The 22,200-nt window shown below is 42.6% G+C and overlaps 1 protein-coding gene across 1 annotated transcript in view; it reads left to right on the top strand.

Annotated features, from left to right (window-relative positions):
* The window catches only part of si:ch211-194b1.1 (protein Wiz), a 77,779-nt gene that overhangs the window by 12,613 nt on the left and 42,966 nt on the right, over positions 1-22,200 (top strand). Inside the window, 6 exon segments of the mRNA XM_039825406.1 lie at positions 1,467-1,542; positions 3,938-3,981; positions 3,984-4,082; positions 4,189-5,844; positions 14,986-15,408; positions 19,861-20,259. Coding sequence (XP_039681340.1) covers positions 1,467-1,542; positions 3,938-3,981; positions 3,984-4,082; positions 4,189-5,844; positions 14,986-15,408; positions 19,861-20,259 — 2,697 coding nt within the window.

Below are 22,200 nucleotides of genomic sequence, written 5' to 3'. Positions count from 1 at the left end.
CTGAACGGTCATTTTTTACCCCTTTTGGGGAGTGGGATGTCTTTCATATTTTTTAAGTGGAACAAATCTTCCTCTTCTAAATATTGGGGGGAGGGTGGGGAAATATCCCCTGCATCCCCCCCCCCAAAGCTACGCCTATGTCTACTGCTGCACAGTAGTGATGAGATGTGGAAGTGACTCTAGCTAATATACGATGCCATCAGTGTCCCTATCATTGTTGTCGCCTTTTCAATGTTTCTCAGTCTGCATGTAGTCAGAAGTCTCTCTCAGTAGCACTGTAGCTTTGACTGTGGATTGCAACCAGGGCTTTAAATTTAAATTCACTTTTTCTGTCACCAGCCAACATGGCTAGTAGATTTTTAAAGTTACCAGCCAATCAGATTCTCCGCTAGCCACGTTTGTGTGTTTCCTCACTAACTTTACTGTTTAACTTCAGCTCCTCTGGTTTTGTTTGGCGCCGCTTCGTTCGTCTTCTCCGTTTCAGCGACAAAGTGCTCATGGGAAATGTAGGATTAGTAGTACTATTTTTTTTTATTGTATGTCTACTGCAATCACATGATAGATAGGTAGGTAGGTAGATAGATAGATAAATAGGTAGGTAGGTAGATGAACAATAAAAGATACTAAAAATCCACATGAATGTACTAAGGGATGTATATATATATATATATATATATATATATATATATATATATATATACACAGTACAGGCAAAGTTTGGACACACCTTCCCATTCAATGTGTTTCTTTATTTTCATGACTATTTACATTGTAGATTCTCACTGAAGGCATCAAAACTATGAATGAACACATATGGAATTATGTGCTTAACAACAAAGTGTGAAATAACTGAAAACATGTCTTATATTTTAGATTCTTCAAAGTAGCCACCCTTTGCTTTTTTGATAACTCTGCAAACCCTTGGTGTTCTCTCAATGAGCTTCATGAGGTAGTCACCTGAAATGGTTTTACCTTCACAGGTGTGCTTTGTCAGGGTTCATTAGTGGAAGTTTTTCCCTTATTAATAAAAAAGCAAAGGGTGGCTACTTTGAGGAATCTAAAATATAAGACATGTTTTCAGTTATTTCACACTTTTTTGTTAAGTACATAATTCCATATGTGTTCATTCATAGTTTTGATGCCTTCAGTGAGAATCTACAATGTAAATAGTCATGAAAATAAAAAAGAAACACATTGAATGAGAAAGTGTGTCCAAACTTTTGGCCTGTACTGTATACACACAAACACATGGGACAAGTAACTACTTTTACATACTGTGAATAATTTTTTGTAATCGAGAATCGTTTTGAATCGAAAATCGATTTTGAATCGAATCGTGAGCCTAAAAATCGATATTGACATTTTCTGAATGGTGCAGCCGTATAATTTAAAGCCCTGGTTGTAGCTGAGCTGTGAAGTGATGTTCCTGTGTGTTCCTGTGTGTTTTGTGTGCTGTTACGTGTCAGAGGAGGAGCTACAGCACTTTTCTAACCCTCACGGTCTGGCTGCTCACAGCCCAGGATCTCCTTCTTCTGGACTCAGGTGAGGAAGAGGAGGAGGAAGAGGAGATAGGAGGTAGGAGGGAGGGCAGGGAGCGCTTTGCTGCTGATAGAATCGGGAAAAAATTACAGACCGAGAGACGTAATCTAGGTCAAGAGTGCCTCTTGTTTCCGAGCCTTTGTGTTGCGCTAAGCTAACCGGCTACAGCCAGCAAGCTTCAACGATTCCTACCTCACGGCACTTTTCCATCATGTGGTACCTGCTCGCCTCGCCTCGCCTCTACTCGCCTTTTTTGGTTTTCCATTACGAAAAACAGTACCTGGTACCTGCTAACAGGTACGTTATTTAGTACCACCTCAGTCGAGGCTCCAAGCGAGCTGAGGCGATACCAAAAGGTGACGTGAAATCGACAGAGGGGGGTGTCCTGAACAAACTCACCATGTTTAATTAGTTTAGCCAGCTGTGTTTTTTTTTTTATGCTGCCTCCAGCTAGCCTAGAAATGTAGACTCACCCTAGTGCCAGCAAATTTAATTTGCAGCCGGGGGGAGTCTAGGCACTCTCCGTTGGCTTGCGAGCTGGAAAAACCAAACTCTAGTCAGGCCAATCACATCATGTATAGAGCCGGTGGGCGGGGCTTAAGGCTGCTGCTGCTGGTGAACAGCGGCCTTCTGGAAGACTTGGAGTTCAGCTTTTCTTTGAGAAAAGAACAAAGAACGGCTCTGAAGTCATTCTTAAAAAAGGAAGATGTGTTGAGAGTTTAAAGTTTAATCTATCAACTAGCGTTGCTCTGATTGGTTGGAGCGCTATCCTATTGCGTGCAGAGGGAATCTGAAAGACAACCGTTTATCCCGCCCCCTCAGATTGAGCCCTGACCAATGGGGCGTTCCCAGACCCAACATCTGGATGTGGGGCTGGCTGGTCAGGCTAGCCTCCAGCTTCATTTGAAACTAAATGTGTCTTCTGGCTGTGGCAACAACAACACACCTTCCACGTTCTGTGTGTGTGTCGCGTTAGGTCACGGCAGTTTACTGCAGTGCCGCTATGACGACCAGCCAAGCTGAGGTCGTACTAAAATCTGCAAAATCTGCAATTGAAAACGGACGCACAGTGTGGCGAGGCGAGGCGAGTTGAGGAGGTACCATGTAATGGAAAAGCGCCATAAGGCTACATCTACACCAGGGGTCTTCAACGTTTTTTAAGCCAAGGACCCCTTAACTGAAAGAGAGACGGAGCAGGGACCCCCCTACTACATACAGTATATTGTATAAAATGAAGATGCATATTAAACTGGGCCTAAAATAACGTGTAGGTGACCTAAAGCCTTTATATATGTCTTTTTTGCATAGAATACCAAGCTATTAAATTAATAATAGTTAAAAATAATTGACAATAATTTGGTGGCCCCCCTGCAGTGACTCGGAGGACCCCCTAGGGGTCCCGGACCCCCTGTTGAAGATCTATGATCTACACAACTACGTTTTGGTTTGAAAACAAATATCTTTTGCTACGTTTACACCTAAAATATCAACAATATTCAATACCGATATATATACTTTGATATATGACATTCCTTAATGATATATTTCTCGATACCAGTTTTATAAAATAAAAATAAATTACGACATTACACATTACGGCACAAATCTTTTAATCTCTCTTTCAGCTCCTCTAGTAGGTGAGCCGCCTCTGTGTAACGTTAGACAGCCAATCACAGACATTATTAGATCTCGGTAGAAGTATGCTGCGTGCTGATTGGCTCACTGACGCTGATGAGATTTACTCCTTAGGCATTGAAATTTGGTATTGACTGACATACTATGGAGGCAATTTGGTCGGTGCCTAAAAGGTTTCAAGAATCACATCCAGGGCCAGACATGTTTAGGTTATTCACATGCTATTATTTCATCATTAAAGTCAAGCATCTTTTATTGTATTATTGCATGTCTCATATAATATTCTCACTTACAGCTCGGTCGACAAAAAGACCCAAAAAAGTAACTTGGCCATGAAAGAAAAAACGACAAACAAAGTTGAAAAAAAAGCAACAAAAACATTGGGGGAAAAAATTTGTAAAACAGGCCAAAAAACATTGAGAAAAAGTGGCAAAAACTTCGGAAAAAACATTGAAAAAAGCTACAAAAACTAGGCGGGCCAAAGTCTATTGTCAACCTAAATTGATATACGGGCCGGATCAAAATCTGCGAGGGGCCAGACTTGGCCCTCGGGCCTGGGGTTGCTTTGTAGTCTGGACGGACACACACGGAGACATTTGGGCTCATCAGTGAGGTAGATTCCAGACCTTTCAGTAACCGTTCCACCTCGTCCTCGCTCCAAGATAATAAACCCCTGTCATTTTGACTTGTTTTCAGGGCATAGATTCGGCTTTCTCGTGTTAGAAATGTCGCGTAATGCTGTTTCCTTTCCGATGCTGTCCAGACTTGATAGTGAAGATGACCAAGAACCTGGACAGCAGCACTTGCGTATAAGACTAACTCGTCCCCGTCTGTGGTGGGGCACGACGGAAACAACGAGAGCACAAAGACAGAAGAGCCAAATACATCTCAGCTTGGCCCGACAGACTGTAAGCATAAGGAAGAAACCAAATCTGCCTGCACACTTCATATCCTTCTTTTTTTTTTATCTTAAAGTCTCTTTCCATTCATAACTCCTCTGTTTTCTCTTCCCAGTGGCAGACGGCGACACGTGGAATGTATCTGAGGGAGCCAAGCTGTTTCTGTCCAAAGTAAAACCAAAGGAAGGTTGCCAAATAGAGGAGGAGGAGGAGGAGGAGGAGGAGGAGGAGGAGGCTGATAACAACGAGGGAGAGAAGAGGCCCAAGGGAAAAGAAACCACAGAGCCTGAGAGAGATGTGTATACCTTCCCCGGAGACTCCGACCCCGAGAGTCCCCCTCCCGCGCCCTGGGCTCATTGTACATTCATTCAGCGGTGCAGAAAGAAGAGGGTGCTGCTCAGGCCCTTCTCCGGACTCGGCACCTTGAAGCGCACATCGCCTGGGACTGGCAAGTGGGCAGGAGTTAGTCCTCCGAAATCCAAAACAACCGGGACGGCGCAGCTGAGTCGAGGTGCAGGGGTTTCTGAGTTTGAAGAAGAACCGATAAACCTCAGAGAGGGAGGAGGGAAAAGAGACAATGAAGAAGAAATGGGGGGAGAGCCAGGCAATGAAATCTTCACCTGTGTGGAGTGTAGCATTTACTTCAAAAAGCAGGTCCACCTGCAGGAGCACATAGTAGAGCATTGTCAGAGCAGCACAGGGGGGGGCAGGCGATTAGGAAAGGGCGCCCGTTTCCGATGTGTCGAGTGTGGCTGGAACTTGCCGAATCGGCTCGCGCTTTCAGACCACCACAGACGGCACCAGGAGTCCCGCCTTAAGATCTTAGGGGAGATTGAGAAACTGAATGAAAACGGCAGCGCGAGAGACCTTCAGAAGCTCGACAGCAAGACGGCGAAGCACCGAAGCTCGGACGCGGCGGCTATTGTGCACGATGTGAGCGCGGCCTCGATTCCAGGCAAAATGTCCGACCCAGAAATAGTCACGTCTCCACCTCTTTCCCCGGTTTCAACACCAGATGCAGTCCCAGCAGTTCTTGACGCAACTCCTCCGAATTCAGTTCACACTCCAGCTCGGGCCCGAGCTGTTTCCGCCGGACGCCGCCGTTTCGTCTGCACCAAGTGTAGCTTCAGCACGAGAACGCCCCAGGCGCTGGCTAATCACAGCAAGACCCACAACAGGAAAGAACCAGCTCCCCCGGCTGACTCTCCATCATGTTTGGCATCCAGCTCCCTGGCCTGTGGTCATTGTGCTTTCCTGACCTCGAGCCCAACTGCAATGAGGGAACACCAAAAGCTTGTTCACCCAGGACAGGCAGCCATCGGCGGGGCGCAGGCCCATGAAACTGGCCAGAATTCGAGGTCTAATGTTGGGGCGCAGGCCCATGAAACTGGCCAGAATTCGAGGTCTAATGTGGTTGTTCACATTTCAAAACCCGCTCTAGAGTCTGAACATTTCTCTGGGCCGGGATCTGGATCTTCGCCCGATGCAACTCGAGGCGAAAGCCAGCCAGAAGCCGCTGCCTCCGAAGACCGCACAGTGCCAGACGGCGCTGTGGTGGTCGTGTCCAAGTGCGCTGGGAACGGGAGACTCTGCAGAAGAGGGAAGACTTGGACGGATCTGGACAAGTTTCTGGACCATGGCAAGCTGACCGGGAGTGAAGAGGAAGAGCAGGACGAAGATCGGAGCACAGAGCGCGACACCGAGTATACACAACACGACGACAACTTGCCTGTCGGAGGGAAACGGCACACCAGATCACGAGCCAACACAGGTGAGACTCCAAGTCAGACTACAGACTGTAATGCTGAGGTTACACAAAGTCACTGTTACAAAAACGTTGGATTTCTTGCCTTATTGCACTTTGATGTAGTTTCCAAGATGTCAGCGATTAACTAAATCAGAAAAGGGTTTATTGCCATGTAAGTTACACTTAGGTGGAATTTGCCTTGGTGGTTGGTGCATACATACACAAATAAACATATTAAACATTAATATGAAATAAACAAATACAGAAACAAATATACTGAACAAAATTATAAACGCAGCACTTTTGTTTTTGCCCCCATTTCTCATGAGCTGAAATCAAAGATCTGAGACTTTTTTCTATGTACTTTTTTCTTATTTCTCTCAAATATTGTTCACATATCTCTCTAAATCTGTGTTAGTGAGCACTTCTCCTTTACAGAGAAAATCCATCCACCTCACAGGTGTGGCATATCAAGATACTGATTAGACAGCAGGATTATTGCACAGGTGTGCTTTAGGCTATCTCAGAATGAACTTAAATTTTTGTTTGGTTCATTTTTTGGGGGGGGGGGTTGGGTGGGTGTTGTTTTTGTTGTTCCATCGAAAGAGAACACCTCTCCAAAGTGCCAGACGCCATCGAATGCCAGCATTTGCCCACCGAAGTCGGTTACGACGACAAACTGCAGTCAGGTCGAGAGAGAGAAAAAGAGATGGTTGAACCCTAACCCTAACACCAGATACTGACTGGTTTCCAGGCCCTCTTCTAAGTGGAATGCAGCCATCAGTAATGGTTTAATACCAGGACCTCTCCTAAGTGGAATGCAGCCATCATTAATGGTTTAATACCAGGACCTCTCCTAAGTGGAATACAGCCATCAGTAATGGTTTAATACCAGGGTCTCTCCTAAGTGGAATGCAGCCATCAGTAATGGTTTAATACCAGGACCTCTCCTAAGTGGAATGCAGCCATCAGTAATGGTTTAATACCAGGACCTCTCCTAAGTGGAATGCAGCCATCAGTAATGGTTTAATACCAGGACCTCTCCTAAGTGGAATGCAGCCATCAGTAATGGTTTAATACCAGGACCTCTCCTAAGTGGAATGCAGCCATCAGTAATGGTTTAATACCAGGGTCTCTCCTAAGTGGAATGCAGCCATCAGTAATGGTTTAATACCAGGACCTCTCTTAAGTGGAATGCAGCCATCATTAATGGTTTAATACCAGGACCTCTCCTAAGTGGAATGCAGCCATCAGTAATGGTTTAATACCAGGGCCTCTCCTAAGTGGAATGCAGCCATCAGTAATGGTTTAATACCAGGACCTCTCCTAAGTGGAATGCAGCCATCAGTAATGGTTTAATACCAGGACCTCTCCTAAGTGGAATGCAGCCATCAGTAATGGTTTAATACCAGGACCTCTCCTAAGTGGAATGCAGCCATCAGTAATGGTTTAATACCAGGACCTCTCTTAAGTGGAATGCAGCCATCATTAATGGTTTAATACCAGGACCTCTCCTAAGTGGAATGCAGCCATCAGTAATGGTTTAATACCAGGACCTCTCCTAAGTGGAATGCAGCCATCAGTAATGGTTTAATACCAGGACCTCTCCTAAGTGGAATGCAGCCATCAGTAATGGTTTAATACCAGGACCTCTCCTAAGTGGAATGCAGCCATCATTAATGGTTTTGAATACACCTGTGCTTTTCCTACTATGACATGTCAACATGTCTGCCGTGAAAAAGGTCTTTTGCGGCCAGCCTAAAGCACACCTGTGCAATAATCCTGCTGTCTAATCAGCATCTTGATACGCCACACCTGTGAGGTGGATGGATTTTCTCGGCAAAGGAGAAGTGTTCACTAACACAGATTTAGACAGATTTGTGAACAGTATTTGAGAGAAATAAGCCTTTTGTGTACGTAGAAAAAGTCTTACATCTTTCAGTTCAGCTCATGAAAAATGGGGGCAAAAACAAAAGTGCTGCATTTATAATTTTGTTCAGTGTACATACAAAATAGCTGTTTAGCATAAGAAAAGGGAGGCCGGGTTAGCTCTGTTGGTAGAGCAGGCGCACATATGCAGAGGTTTATTCCTCGACGCAGAAGGTCCAGGCAAAGGCGGACTGGCAATCTGGCAGTTCTGGCGAATGCCAGACGGGCTGATGCACACTTGGGCCGATTTAGGCCGGTGGAAAAAAGCAACAAATAAAAGCAGCAACACTGGCGTATCACACTAGATTGACAAAAACATGCAAGACTGTACAGCCGCAGCCTGGAGCCTCCTGTCTGGTGCCGTCGGGCTTCTACTTTTCAAAATAAAAGCTTGCGTCTGGTCCGCTATGTCTTCGTACTTTGGTGTTTTGGGTGTTAAAGTATGTAATAATATGATTTGAATAGGCAAGCATTTTCATTATATTCTAAGATGGTGCCATGGTGGTTTATTTGAAGGTTTTATGAATTGCTCCAGTGTGTGTATTATTTAATCATGAAAGCCTAGTAAGTGCGCCTCATGCTGCCATAATCTCCCGTGAGGCTGGTTTTTGCAATTATAAAGCATGTAATGTCCCAGTCTGAAATTGGGCCGGTAAGGGAGGGAATTTCCATGGCCGAATTTTGGGGTTTGAATGTGTTGAGTGCAGAATGTACAAAAAATATAAAGTATGAAAATCGGTGCTGTTTGTAAAAGTAAAAAGTAAAAAAACACATTCAAACTTGGCCCCATTCACTCTCGTTTTGGAATGAGCTATGTCCGCCTCGCTGTATTTGCAGTTTTCCGGGACTGTGTCTGCTACTGTCGTAGCTTTGTGCCCAACGTGTGACGCCCAGAAATGTCCCGAACACGGCACAATGAAAAGAAAAGAGAAAATCCAGGCAGAGGGCGCCGTCTCTGCAGATACACACTTCTAGTGGGTCATACGTGATGATTAAAAGGGATTACTTTGGTATGACTCTATGCATGGTTTTTAGGAAAATCCTGCATAATTAAGTTAAGAAGTGTCTTAGGTTAGACAGATTTTAAGAGCTTCTCAAAAGAGCCCTACCGGAGCTCTCACCCAAAACCCAAGATGCATCCATGTAGTATTTAAAGTACCCATACTGTTTTAGTTTAAATAGTATTTTTTTTCTTGGGTGCCCGGGTAGCTCAGTTGGTGAGTGTGAGTGCGCGCCCATATGTAGAGGTTTATCCTACAATGCAGAGGCCCAGGATTCAGATCCAGCCTGCGGCAATTTCCCTCTCTCTTCCCTTTCATATCTAAGCTGTCCTAAAGATTAAAGGCAGAAACGCCCCAAAAATAATCTTTAAAGTCCTATGACATGCTGCTTTTTGGATGCTTTTATATAGGCCTTAGTGGTCCCCTAATACTGTATCTGAAGTCTCTTTTATATAGACCTTAGTGGTCCCCTAATACTGTATCTGAAGTCTCTTTTATATAGACCTTAGTGGTCCCCTAATACTGTATCTGAAGTCTCTTTTATATAGGCCTTAGTGGTCCCCTAATACTGTATCTGAAGTTTCTTTTATATATAGGCCTTAGTGGTCCCCTAATACTGTATCTGAAGTCTCTTTCTTTTATATAGGTCTTAGTGGTCCCCTAATACTGTATCTGAAGTCTCTTTTATATAGGCCTTGTGGGGTCCCCTAATACTGTATCTGAATTCTCTTTTATATAGGTCTTAGTGGTCCCCTAATACTGTATCTGAAGTCTCTTTTATATAGGCCTTAGTGGTCCCCTAATAAACTGTATCTGAAGTCTCTTTTTATATAGGCCTTAGTGGTCCCCTAATAACTGTATCTGAAGTCTCTTTTATATAGGCCTTAGTGGTCCCCTAATACTGTATCTGAAGTCTCTTTTATATAGACCTTAGTGGTCCCCTTAATACTGTATCTGAAGTCTCTTTTATATAGACCTTAGTTGGTCCCCTAATACTGTATCTGAAGTCTCTTTTATATAGCCCTTAGTGGTCCCCTAATACTGTATCTGAAGTCTCTTTTATATAGACCTTAGTCGCCCCCTAATACTGTATCTGAAGTCTCTTTTATATAGGCCTTAGTCGTCCCCTAATACTGTATCTGAAGTCTCTTTAATAGAGCCTTAGTGGTCCCCTAATACTGTATCTGAAGTCTCTTTTATATAGACCTTAGTGGTCCCCTAATACTGTATCTGAAGTCTCTTTATATAGACCTTAGTGGTCCCCTAATACTGTATCTGAAGTCTCTTTTATATAGACCTTAGTGGTCCCCTAATACTGTATCTGAAGTCTCTTTTATATAGACCTTAGTGGTCCCCTAATACTGTATCTGAAGTCTCTTTTATATAGACCTTAGTGGTCCCCTAATACTGTATCTGAAGTCTCTTTTATATAGACCTTAGTGGTCCCCTAATACTGTATCTGAAATCTCTTTTATATAGGCCTTAGTGGTCCCCTAATACTGTATCTGAAGTCTCTTTATATAGACTTTAGTGGTCCCTATCACTGTATCTGAAGTCTCTTTATATAGACTTTAGTCGCCTAATACTGTATCTGAAGTCTCTTTTATATAGGCCTCTAGTGGTCCCCTAATACTGTATCTGAAGTCTCTTTTATATAGACCTTAGTGGTCCCCTAATACTGTATCTGAAGTCTCTTTTATATAGACCTTAGTGGTCCCCTAATACTGTATCTGAAGTCTCTTTTATATAGACCTTAGTGGTCCCCTAATACTGTATCTGAAGTCTCTTTTATATAGACCTTAGTGGTCCCCTAATACTGTATCTGAAGTCTCTTTTATATAGGCCTTAGTGGTCCCCTAATACTGTATCTGAAGTCTCTTTTATATAGGCCTTAGTGGTCCCCTAATAACTGTATCTGAAGTCTCTTTTATATAGGCCTTAGTGGTCCCCTAATACTGTATCTGAAGTCTCTTTTATATAGGCCTTAGTGGTCCCCTAATACTGTATCTGAAGTCTCTTTTATATAGGCCTTAGTGGTCCCCTAATACTGTATCTGAAGTCTCTTTTATATAGGCCTTAGTGGTCCCCTAATACTGTATCTGAAGTCTCTTTTATATAGGCCTTAGTGGTCCCCTAATACTGTATCTGAAGTCTCTTTTATATAGACCTTAGTGGTCCCCTAATACTGTATCTGAAGTCTCTTTTATATAGACCTTAGTGGTCCCCTAATACTGTATCTGAAGTCTCTTTTATATAGACCTTAGTGGTCCCCTAATACTGTATCTGAAGTCTCTTTTATATAGACCTTAGTGGTCCCCTAATACTGTATCTGAAGTCTCTTTTATATAGCCCTTAGTGGTCCCCTAATACTGTATCTGAAGTCTCTTTTATATAGAGCCTTAGTGGTCCCCTAATACTGTATCTGAAGTCTCTTTTATATAGACCTTTAGTGGTCCCCTAATACTGTATCTGAAGTCTCTTTTATATAGGCCTTAGTGGTCCCCTAATACTGTATCTGAAGTCTCTTTTTATATGAGCCTTAGTGGTCCCCTAATACTGTATCTGAAGTCTCTTTTATATAGACCTTAGTGGTCCCCTAATACTGTATCTGAAGTCTCTTTTATATAAGCCTTAGTGGTCCCCTAATACTGTATCTGAAGTCTCTTTTATATAGGCCTTAGTGGTCCCCTAATACTGTATCTGAAGTCTCTTTTATATGGGCCTTAGTGGTCCCCTAATACTGTATCTGAAGTCTCTTTTATATAGACTTATGTGGTCCCCTAATACTGTATCTGAAGTCTCTTTTATATAGGCCTTAGTGGTCCCCTAATACTGTATCTGAAGTCTCTTTTATATGGGCCTTTGTGGTCCCCTAATACTGTATCTGAAGTCTCTTTTATATAGGCCTTAGTGGTCCCCTAATACTGTATCTGAAGTCTCTTTTATATAGGCCCCTTAGTCGTCCCCTAATACTGTATCTGAAGTCTCTTTTATATAGACCTTAGTGGTCCCCTAATACTGTATCTGAAGTCTCTTTTATATAGGCCTTAGTGGTCCCCTAATACTGTATCTGAAGTCTCTTTTATATAGGCCTTAGTGGTCCCCTAATACTGTATCTGAAGTCTCTTTTATATAGGCCTTAGTGGTCCCCTAATACTGTATCTGAAGTCTCTTTTATATAGGCCTTAGTGGTCCCCTAATACTGTATCTGAAGTCTCTTTTATATAGGCCTTAGTGGTCCCCTAATACTGTATCTGAAGTCTCTTTTATATAGGCCTTAGTGGTCCCCTAATACTGTATCTGAAGTCTCTTTTATATAGGCCTTAGTGGTCCCCTAATACTGTATCTGAAGTCTCTTTTATATAGGCCTTAGTGGTCCCCTAATACTGTATCTGAAGTCTCTTTTATATAGACCTTAGTGGTCCCCTAATACTGTATCTGAAGTCTCTTTTATATAGGCCTTAGTGGTCCCCTAATACTGTATCTGAAGTCTCTTTTATATAGACCTTAGTGGTCCCCTAATACTGTATCTGAAGTCTCTTTTATATAGACCTTAGTGGTCCCCTAATACTGTATCTGAAGTCTCTTTTATATAGACCTTAGTGGTCCCCTAATACTGTATCTGAAGTCTCTTTTATATAGACCTTAGTGGTCCCCTAATACTGTATCTGAAGTCTCTTTTATATAGACCTTAGTGGTCCCCTAATACTGTATCTGAAGTCTCTTTTATATAGGCCTTAGTGGTCCCCTAATACTGTATCTGAAGTCTCTTTTATATAGACCTTAGTGGTCCCCTAATACTGTATCTGAAGTCTCTTTTATATAGACCTTAGTGGTCCCCTAATACTGTATCTGAAGTCTCTTTTATATAGGCCTTAGTGGTCCCCCTAATACTGTATCTGAAGTCTCTTTTTATATAGGCCTTAGTGGTCCCCTAATACTGTATCTGAAGTCTCTTTTATATAGGCCTTAGTGGTCCCCTAATACTGTATCTGAAGTCTCTTTTTATATAGGCCTTAGTGGTCCCCTAATACTGTATCTGAAGTCTCTTTTATATAGCCTTAGTGGTCCCCTAATACTGTATCTGAAGTCTCTTTTATATAGGCCTTAGTGGTCCCCTAATACTGTATCTGAAGTCTCTTTTATATAGGCCTTAGTGGTCCCCTAATACTGTATCTGAAGTCTCTTTTATATAGGCCTTAGTGGTCCCCTAATACTGTATCTGAAGTCTCTTTTATATAGGCCTTAGTGGTCCCCTAATACTGTATCTGAAGTCTCTTTTATATAGGCCTTAGTGGTCCCCTAATACTGTATCTGAAGTCTCTTTTATATGGACCTTAGTGGTCCCCTAATACTGTATCTGAAGTCTCTTTTATATAGACCTTAGTGGTCCCCTAATACTGTATCTGAAGTCTCTTTTATATAGACCTTAGTGGTCCCCTAATACTGTATCTGAAGTCTCTTTTATATAGGCCTTAGTGGTCCCCTAATACTGTATCTGAAGTCTCTTTTATATAGGCCTTAGTGGTCCCCTAATACTGTATCTGAAGTCTCTTTTATATAGACCGTAGTGGTCCCCTAATACTGTATCTGAAGTCTCTTTTATATAGACCTTAGTGGTCCCCTAATACTGTATCTGAAGTCTCTTTTATATAGACCTTAGTGGTCCCCTAATACTGTATCTGAAGTCTCTTTTATATAGACCTTAGTGGTCCCCTAATACTGTATCTGAAGTCTCTTTTATATAGACCTTAGTGGTCCCCTAATACTGTATCTGAAGTCTCTTTTATATAGGCCTTAGTGGTCCCCTAATACTGTATCTGAAATATCTTTTATATAGGCCTTAGTGGTCCCCTAATACTGTATCTGAAGTCTCTTTTATATAGACCTTAGTGGTCCCCTAATACTGTATCTGAAGTCTTTTTTATATAGACCTTAGTGGTCCCCTAATACTGTATCTGAAGTCTCTTTTATATAGACCTTAGTGGTCCCCTAATACTGTATCTGAAGTCTCTTTTATATAGACCTTAGTGGTCCCCTAATACTGTATCTGAAGTCTCTTTTTATATAGACCTTAGTGGTCCCCTAATACTGTATCTGAAGTCTCTTTTATATGGGCCTTAGTGGTCCCCTAATACTGTATCTGAAGTCTCTTTTATATAGGCCTTAGTGGTCCCCTAATACTGTATCTGAAGTCTCTTTTATATAGGTCTTAGTGGTCCCCTAATACTGTATCTGAAGTCTCTTTTATATAGGCCTTAGTGGTCCCCTAATACTGTATCTGAAGTCTCTTTTATATAGGCCTTAGTGGTCCCCTAATACTGTATCTGAAGTCTCTTTTATATAGGCCTTAGTGGTCCCCTAATACTGTATCTGAAGTCTTTTTTATATAGGCCTTAGTGGTCCCCTAATACTGTATCTGAAGTCTCTTTTATATAGACCTTAGTGGTCCCCTAATACTGTATCTGAAGTCTCTTTTATATAGGCCTTAGTGGTCCCCTAATACTGTATCTGAAGTCTCTTTTATATAGACCTTAGTGGTCCCCTAATACTGTATCTGAAGTCTCTTTTATATAGACCTTAGTGGTCCCCTAATACTGTATCTGAAGTCTCTTTTATATAGACCTTAGTGGTCCCCTAATACTGTATCTGAAGTCTCTTTTATATAGACCTTAGTGGTCCCCTAATACTGTATCTGAAGTCTCTTTTATATAGACCTTTGTGGTCCCCTAATACTGTATCTGAAGTCTCTTTTATATAGGCCTTAGTGGTCCCCTAATACTGTATCTGAAGTCTCTTTTATATAGACCTTAGTGGTCCCCTAATACTGTATCTGAAGTCTCTTTTATATAGACCTTAGTGGTCCCTTGACCAACTGCCACTTTGCTCGTTTGAAAGCCATGATGTCGCTCTCTCATGGGTGGGCTAAATTCTCTGGGCGGGCAAAGCAGAGAAAGGGGAGGTAACCTTGCTCCTTATGACCTCATAAGGAGAAGATTCCTGATTGGTCCATCTGAGCTTTCATTTTCTCAAAGGCAGAGCAGGATACCCAGGGCTCGGTTTACACCTATCACCATTTCTAGCCACTGGGGGACCATAGGCAGGCTGGGGGGACTCATATTAATGTAAAAAAAACTCATAAAGTGACATTTTCATGCCATGGGACCTTTTTAAAAACAAAAAAGGACAGTTTTTTTTTCTGTTTATTCAGGATTGATTTTCTGTTTTTCTATAGACGACTGCTCCGCACAGCACACTGCTGCGTTATCGCTCCCTCCCGAGAAGAGTGTGAAGGAGGAAGACGAGCTGGACGTGGAGAAAGATGGGAGTGGTTTCTGTTTGAGGCGGAGCCAACGCGTTATCGCCGCTCCGGCAGAAAGTGACAGCGATGACGAGGAACGTGTGCGACGTTTCCTTTCAGAGGGCATCTTGGACGAAGACCCAGACGAGACTGACGAGGACTCGGAGTCGCTCAGGGGCGTGGAGAGGAAATGCCCCTACTGCCCCGATCGATTTCACAACGGCATCGGGCTAGCCAATCACGTGAGAGGCCACCTGAACCGAGTGGGCGTCAGCTACAACGTGCGGCACTTCATTTCCCCCGAGGAAGTCAAAGCCATTGAGAAGAAGTTCTCCTATCAGAAGAAAAAGAAAAAAGGTCAGCGGCTTGTTGTATATATTTTGTTAGGCTGTGCTCGGCATAATCAGTCCTTCCAGAAAAATGAGAGTATTTTTGTGATTGTTGCGTGTAAAAATCCTTGATTATGCGGTAGGGGTGGGAATCACCAGAGGCCTCACGATACGATATCATCACGATACTTACGTCACGATATTATTGCGATTTTAAACACATTGCAATATTCTGCGATATATTGCAATTCATTACCTTTTTTCCAACTTCAAATTTTTCTCAATTTCAAATTATGTCCCCAAAAGGAAACTTTGTCAACATCTGTTTTATTTAAAAAAATACTTGTCTCTGTTTGTTCATCTCACTTCAATTTTACTGTTGCAAAATCAGATTGTCAAGCAGACAAACTGACCAACACATATATCATAAAAGATCCATACTTGGCGTCTGTGTATTGATACAGTATCGCCACGGAAAATATTGCGATACTATGCTGTATGGATTTTTTTTCCCCCAACCCTATTATGCGGCACGTTTTCTTAAATATGCGAAGGAATATGCTATATATGATATTTATGCAGTTTTATGTGATGATCTTGGAAAAACTGCTGTTTGATGAAAAAGATAAAAAACAGTGATTCCCCTCCAACATCCTGCTTTTCGTTAATGTTCACGTTGTGTAATTACGTCACTTTATAACATTCTCATGGCAACAGGGGAAATGGCTGCTCTTGTGTGAAGTAAACGCAACATTTTTCAACTTTCTGCTGAGATATATGTGACTTATTTGCAACGAAACTGCGGGGATTATGAAATCATGCAAGCCCTGCATAAATATGCGGACTTTGGCTGATTATGCGTTGAATTATGCGATCATATGATCACGTTTTTCTGGAGGGACTGCATAATGAGCCTGGCATGAGCCATAGTGTATAGCAGGGGTGTCAAACTAATTTTCACTAAAGGAGTTTGCACACCGCTCCAACAAATACCAACAAACTCCAACATTATAAAGTTGGCAGCTGTTGGCAATTGTCAGTTGGTCGTCTTTATAATGTTCATAAAACCAACTGCCAGTCCACACTGCCAGGACAGTTACAGACAAGACTGACTTTTGTCACCTAGTCCTACCTTTTCTTATTTGAGTTTTGGTTTAATATAACATGGATGAAGTGGAGACCTTGTTGAATGTGGCCAAAGTAGTTCTGGTCTACCTGGCCGGTAACGCTGCTAGCCGTGTACAGGAGAGACGGCAACCAAGACGAGCCAGGAGGAGACCGTGGTGGAAACCTTGGATATCGCAACATGCAAAACAGGGTGTCTATCCTAACTTGTGTCAAGAACTTCGCTCAGAAGATACTCCAGCTTTTGCAAATTTTGCCTGTTTTGCTCCTCAAGCTTTTGAGGAATTACTCACTATGGTTACTCCACTAATTGCCAGAAAAATCACCCATTCAGACAACTGTTAGAATGTTGTCAATTGTTGGAAAATGGGCGACATTGGTCCGACATTCTCCAACTCCACCAGAGCAGACTGGACATGTCAGACTCTACCAACTCCACCAGACCAGACTGGACATGTCAGACTCTACCAACTCCACCAGACCAGACTGGACATGTCAAACTCTACCAACTCCACCAGACCAGACTGGACATGTCAGAATCTACCAACTCCACCAGACCAGACTGGACATGTCAGACTCTACCAACTCCACCAGACCAGACTGGACATGTCCAACTCTACCAACTCCACCAGACCAGACTGGACATGTCAGAATCTACCAACTCCACCAGACCAGACTGGACATGTCAGACTCTACCAACTCCACCAGACCAGACTGGACATGTCCAACTCTACCAACTCCACCAGACCAGACTGGACATGTCAGAATCTACCAACTCCACCAGACCAGACTGGACATGTCAGACTCTACCAACTCCACCAGACCAGACTGGACATGTCCAACTCTACCAACTCCACCAGACCAGACTGGACATGTCAGAATCTACCAACTCCACCAGACCAGACTGGACATGTCAGACTCTACCAACTCCACCAGACCAGACTGGACATGTCCAACTCTACCAACTCCACCAGACCAGACTGGACATGTCAGAATCTACCAACTCCACCAGACCAGACTGGACATGTCACACTCTACCAACTCCACCAGACCAGACTGGACATGTCAAACTCTACTAACTCCACCAGACCAGATTGGACATGTCAAACTCTACCAACTCCACCAGACCAGACTGGACATGTCAAACTCTACCAACTCCACCAGACCAGACTGGACATGTCAGACTCTACCAACTCCACCAGACCAGACTGGACATGTCAGACTCTACCAACTCCACCAGACCAGACTGGACATGTCAGAATCTACCAACTCCACCAGACCAGACTGGACATGTCAGACTCTACCAACTCCACCAGACCTGCGTGGTGTTTTCTATGTCTTTACACACCAGAAAGGTGTCTGATGCTGCTGCTGCTGCTGCTGCTAGCCTTGTCTGGACACATGGATGTTTCCTATAAACATAAATATATTCTGATCTGATTACATCAAAGACAACGTCGGCAGTATTGACAGCAAAATAGGCTCCAGAATATTTCGTTCTGTATTGACAGGTGCAAAATTAGAAAATCAATTTTTTTTTTTTTTTTAAATTACATTTATATATCTGCATTTATATCAAAACCTCGAGACTTTCAAACATCAACATGTCATTTATTAATATGCATTTGTGTCTAAATGACATATAAACATATTTTCCTATTCTATTTTGCCTGGAAACGCTTCCAACACGCTTGCGTGTCGCGTGAAAAATAGGCGTCGGTTTGAGCCGCACCTGAGACATGCGTGTCCCGCAGGCAGTGTGCACGCTCTAACCTGTTACCATGGGAGCCGGAAACGCAGCCAGTGTGTAACCGGCCTAATATCACATGCATACAGGGATAGTAGTATACAGTTAGTAAACATAATAAAATATATGACACACTGGTATCGGCCGATACGCAAGTTCAGGTATCAGAATCGCTATCGGGAAGCAAAAAATGGTATCGGGTCATCTCTAGTTCGCATGCAGTCTGCGAATCTCCGTAGGAAATGAATGCCTTCCAGTCGTTTCGCACCCATATCTACTGTGGCAATGTGAAGGCATCGTAAACTTCCTTTTGTATTGCCTGTCCTCTCCACTAGAGGTGTGAATCTTCACTGATCTCCCGATTCAAGTCGTTTATGATTATCATGTCAGCGATTCAATTCGATATCACGATGCGTCAAATACATCTTTCTATTAAAGCCATGTAGGATATTTAATTCATAGCTTTTCAAGCTTCAAAGACCAAACATTCGGGGGGGCGGAATAAAAAAAAAAAAAAAAAAAAAAAAAAAAAAAAAAAAAAAAGAAAAAAAGGCAATTTAGAGAGAAAAAAAAAAAAAAAAAAATAAAAAAAAAAATGTAGTTAGGTCTACATTAAATTATAAGTAAGGGTTCACGCCTCGCCATTGTCCATTACTACCTGACAATGGACACCTCGAAGGGCATTAACCCGCTTATACCATGGTCACTTGCCAAATAACACATTTTTAAAACATTAGTTCATATTTTAATTAGTTTTACAATCGAAATCTAAAGTTTATCCAAACAATAACTCCGTTTCCCTGGTTACGCCTGACGGTTTGACTAATACCTGGAACAATCATTCCCATCCATCAGGTTCTTATGCAATGCAAACGTTGTTCTCTCCACCAGGAATTAGGAAGAACCTTAGATACGACTTGCCTCCCTTAGCAACCGGAGATATTTATATAGTCCGCTCAGCTGGTAGAACCCTTCAGTTTAGCTACGAGCCAGAAAGCTAACGCTATGCTAGCAAGATCCAAAGTCAATAACATTGTGTACAGTTGGCAATCAGTAAAAATAATTTGACAGTATGTTGAACAACAAGACAAGCTAGCTATCAGCCATATCATTGTCCCCAAAACAATATAACCACTTTTACGATCCGCGATGTGTAACGTTGCTGTCGGCTGCAGCGGCGCAGCCTGAAGCAGCGAGCTGAGATATGAGAGATAACGTTATTCTCTGTGAAACAAAGTCGGTCCAGAGGGCCAGTAGAACTCATAGACATAATATAGTATATATATATTATGTCTATTGTAGAACTTACTTCTTGCAGCCTGTGTTTTTTAGCGCCATCCTGTGGTGTTCAGAGGACGAGTTGGAAATAATAAATCCACATTTCCTTTTTGATTTAATGTAGCGCATTCATTTAGAACAGTAAACAGTCAGTTTCCTCGAACTCCTTTAGTAGGTGTCCTACATCACTTTTTAATGGACAAGTATTCACCCAGACCATGGTATAAACAGAAATTATTGATTATGAGCCGGCCGATTATCGATGCAGCATCGTCCATGTCCACGATTCATTGATTATTTGATTAATTTCAACACCTCTACTCTCCACAGTTGCCAACTTTGACCCGGACACGTTCAGCGTGATGCACTGTGAGTTCTGTAGCGCCGGCTTCGACACCCGGGCCGGCCTGTCCAGCCACGCCCGCGCCCACCTCCGCGACTTTGGCATCACCAACTGGGACGTTACCATCTCGCCGATCCACATCCTGAGGGAGTTATTCTCCAGCCGGCCCGATCTGGTGATCCCCACGGCCCCCCCTCGGAGCCCCGGCTCATCGCGGGACGATGGCGAGGAAGACGAGGAAGACGAGGAGGAAGGGGAGCGAATCGTCGAGGTAAAGCTAGAGCAGGAGACGAGTGAAAGGACGCTGAGCGCTGCCGCTACTGATGCCGTTACTTCGGCGTCTCCTCGACACTGCAAGCAGGAGGACGCTGAAGGAGAGAGTAACGGTGAGTTTTTTTATTTCTGATCCTTCCCAATAATCAGTAAAAGGGGGCCTGTGTGTGTGTGTCGAGGGCCGCATTTTATCAGAATACAGCATAGAAGATTTGGTAGAAATATAGGAAATATTGGATAGGATAGAACAACATAATGCAAGGGTGTCAAACTCTTTTTCCCAGAGGGCCACAATGGAAAAAGAGAATCACACCCAGGGCCAGACATGGAGAGTTTATTGACGTGCTTTTGGTACTGCATGCCACTTCTTTTTTTTAAACATTTTGGTAGCTTTTTTCCTCATTTTTGTAGTTTTTTGTTCAGACTTTTTTGTGGCTTTTTCAGACATTTGTCACCTTTTTGTAAAAAAAATACATCTCGACATTTTTGTACGCTTTTTGTCGCATTTGTGTTCACAAGAAACCCTACAAAACTCATCAAAAGAGTTCTGTGTGTGTGTGTCGGGGGTGTCACTACCCGATGTGAGTCGAGTGCAGATGTGAGTCGCACATGCGTCACTTTGCGACTTCACGCAGATCTGTTTTGCTGTTAGCCACAGAATAATGAGATAGGTACATTACATAGCAGTAATGTACTATTTAGCGTAAGGCATCGCATTTTCACGGCATGATCCCTGATGTTAGTTCTAGATTAGAGGCAGAAGTAGCCGACAAGAATCTGCCAACGAGAGACTTCTGTAATGTCTGAAGTAGTCTACAAGAACCTGCTAACGAGAGACTTCTGTAATGTCTGAGGTAGTCTACAAGAACCTGCTAACGAGAGACTTCTGTATTGTCTGAAGTAGTCTACAAGAACCTGCTAACGAGAGACTTCTGTAATGTCTGTAGTCTACAAGAACCTGCTAACGAGAGACTTCTGTAATGTCTGAGGTAGTCTACAAGAACCTGCTAACGAGAGACTTCTGTAATGTCTGAAGTAGTCTACAAGAACCTGCTAACGAGAGACTTCTGTAATGTCTGAGGTAGTCTACAAGAACCTGCTAACGAGAGACTTCTGTAATGTCTGAAGTAGTCTACAAGAACCTGCTAACGAGAGACTTCTGTAATGTCTGAAGTAGTCTACAAGAACCTGCTAACCAGAGACTTCTGTAATGTCTGTAGTCTACAAGAACCTGCTAACGAGAGACTTCTGTAATGTCTGTAGTCTACAAGAACCTGCTAACGACAGACTTCTGTAATGTCTGTAGTCTACAAGAACCTGTCTGAAGTAGTCTACAAGAACCTGTCTGAAGTAGTCTACAAGAACCTGCTAACGAGAGACTTCTGTAATGTCTGAAGTAGTCTACAAGAACCTGCTAACGAGAGACTTCTGTAATGTCTGAAGTAGTCTACATTTTTTTTTTTTTTTTTTTTTTTTTTTAATTTGTTTTTTTTTTTTGTTGTTTTTTTTTTTTTGTTTTTTTTTTTTTTTTAATAAAAAAAAATGGCCCTTAAAAGTTTTTTATGCTGGCTACAAGTTAGCAATCAAACACAACAAAGGCTGTCACTGGAATGGCGTTTTGAGCTAACGTTAGCAAACAACGCTAGCCGGATCCGGATCCCTCGGCGTTATGCGTAAACTGTTTAAATCTGAGCACGCGCGACTCACATCTGCACTCAACTCACATCGGGTAGTGACAGGGTGGAGCATAGAAGCATACATACATACAGCATAGAAAATCTGTTAGAAATATAGGAAATGTTGGGTAGGATAGAACAACACAATGTAATTCTGCTAAAAAAATATCACATTCATTATTAATTTCACTTGTTTTCATTTAAAAGAATTGTATATCCCAATACAATACACATTTTCTATAGGCTCAGAAAAGCCCAAAAAGCCAGTGTGACTGATCAGTCTCCCCGAGTTGGTCCGAAAAGTTCCTCAGAGCACACCGAAGAGACGCCGACTTGAGCGTACGTTCTGCGCGTGCGCGAGATGTAATACGTCTCCAT

This window comes from Perca fluviatilis, chromosome 15 (assembly GCF_010015445.1).
Source record: "Perca fluviatilis chromosome 15, GENO_Pfluv_1.0, whole genome shotgun sequence".
In the NCBI taxonomy this organism is placed as follows: domain Eukaryota; kingdom Metazoa; phylum Chordata; class Actinopteri; order Perciformes; family Percidae; genus Perca; species Perca fluviatilis.
Note: the sequence above shows the minus strand (reverse complement) of the source record. Positions and strands in the feature narration are given on the sequence as shown.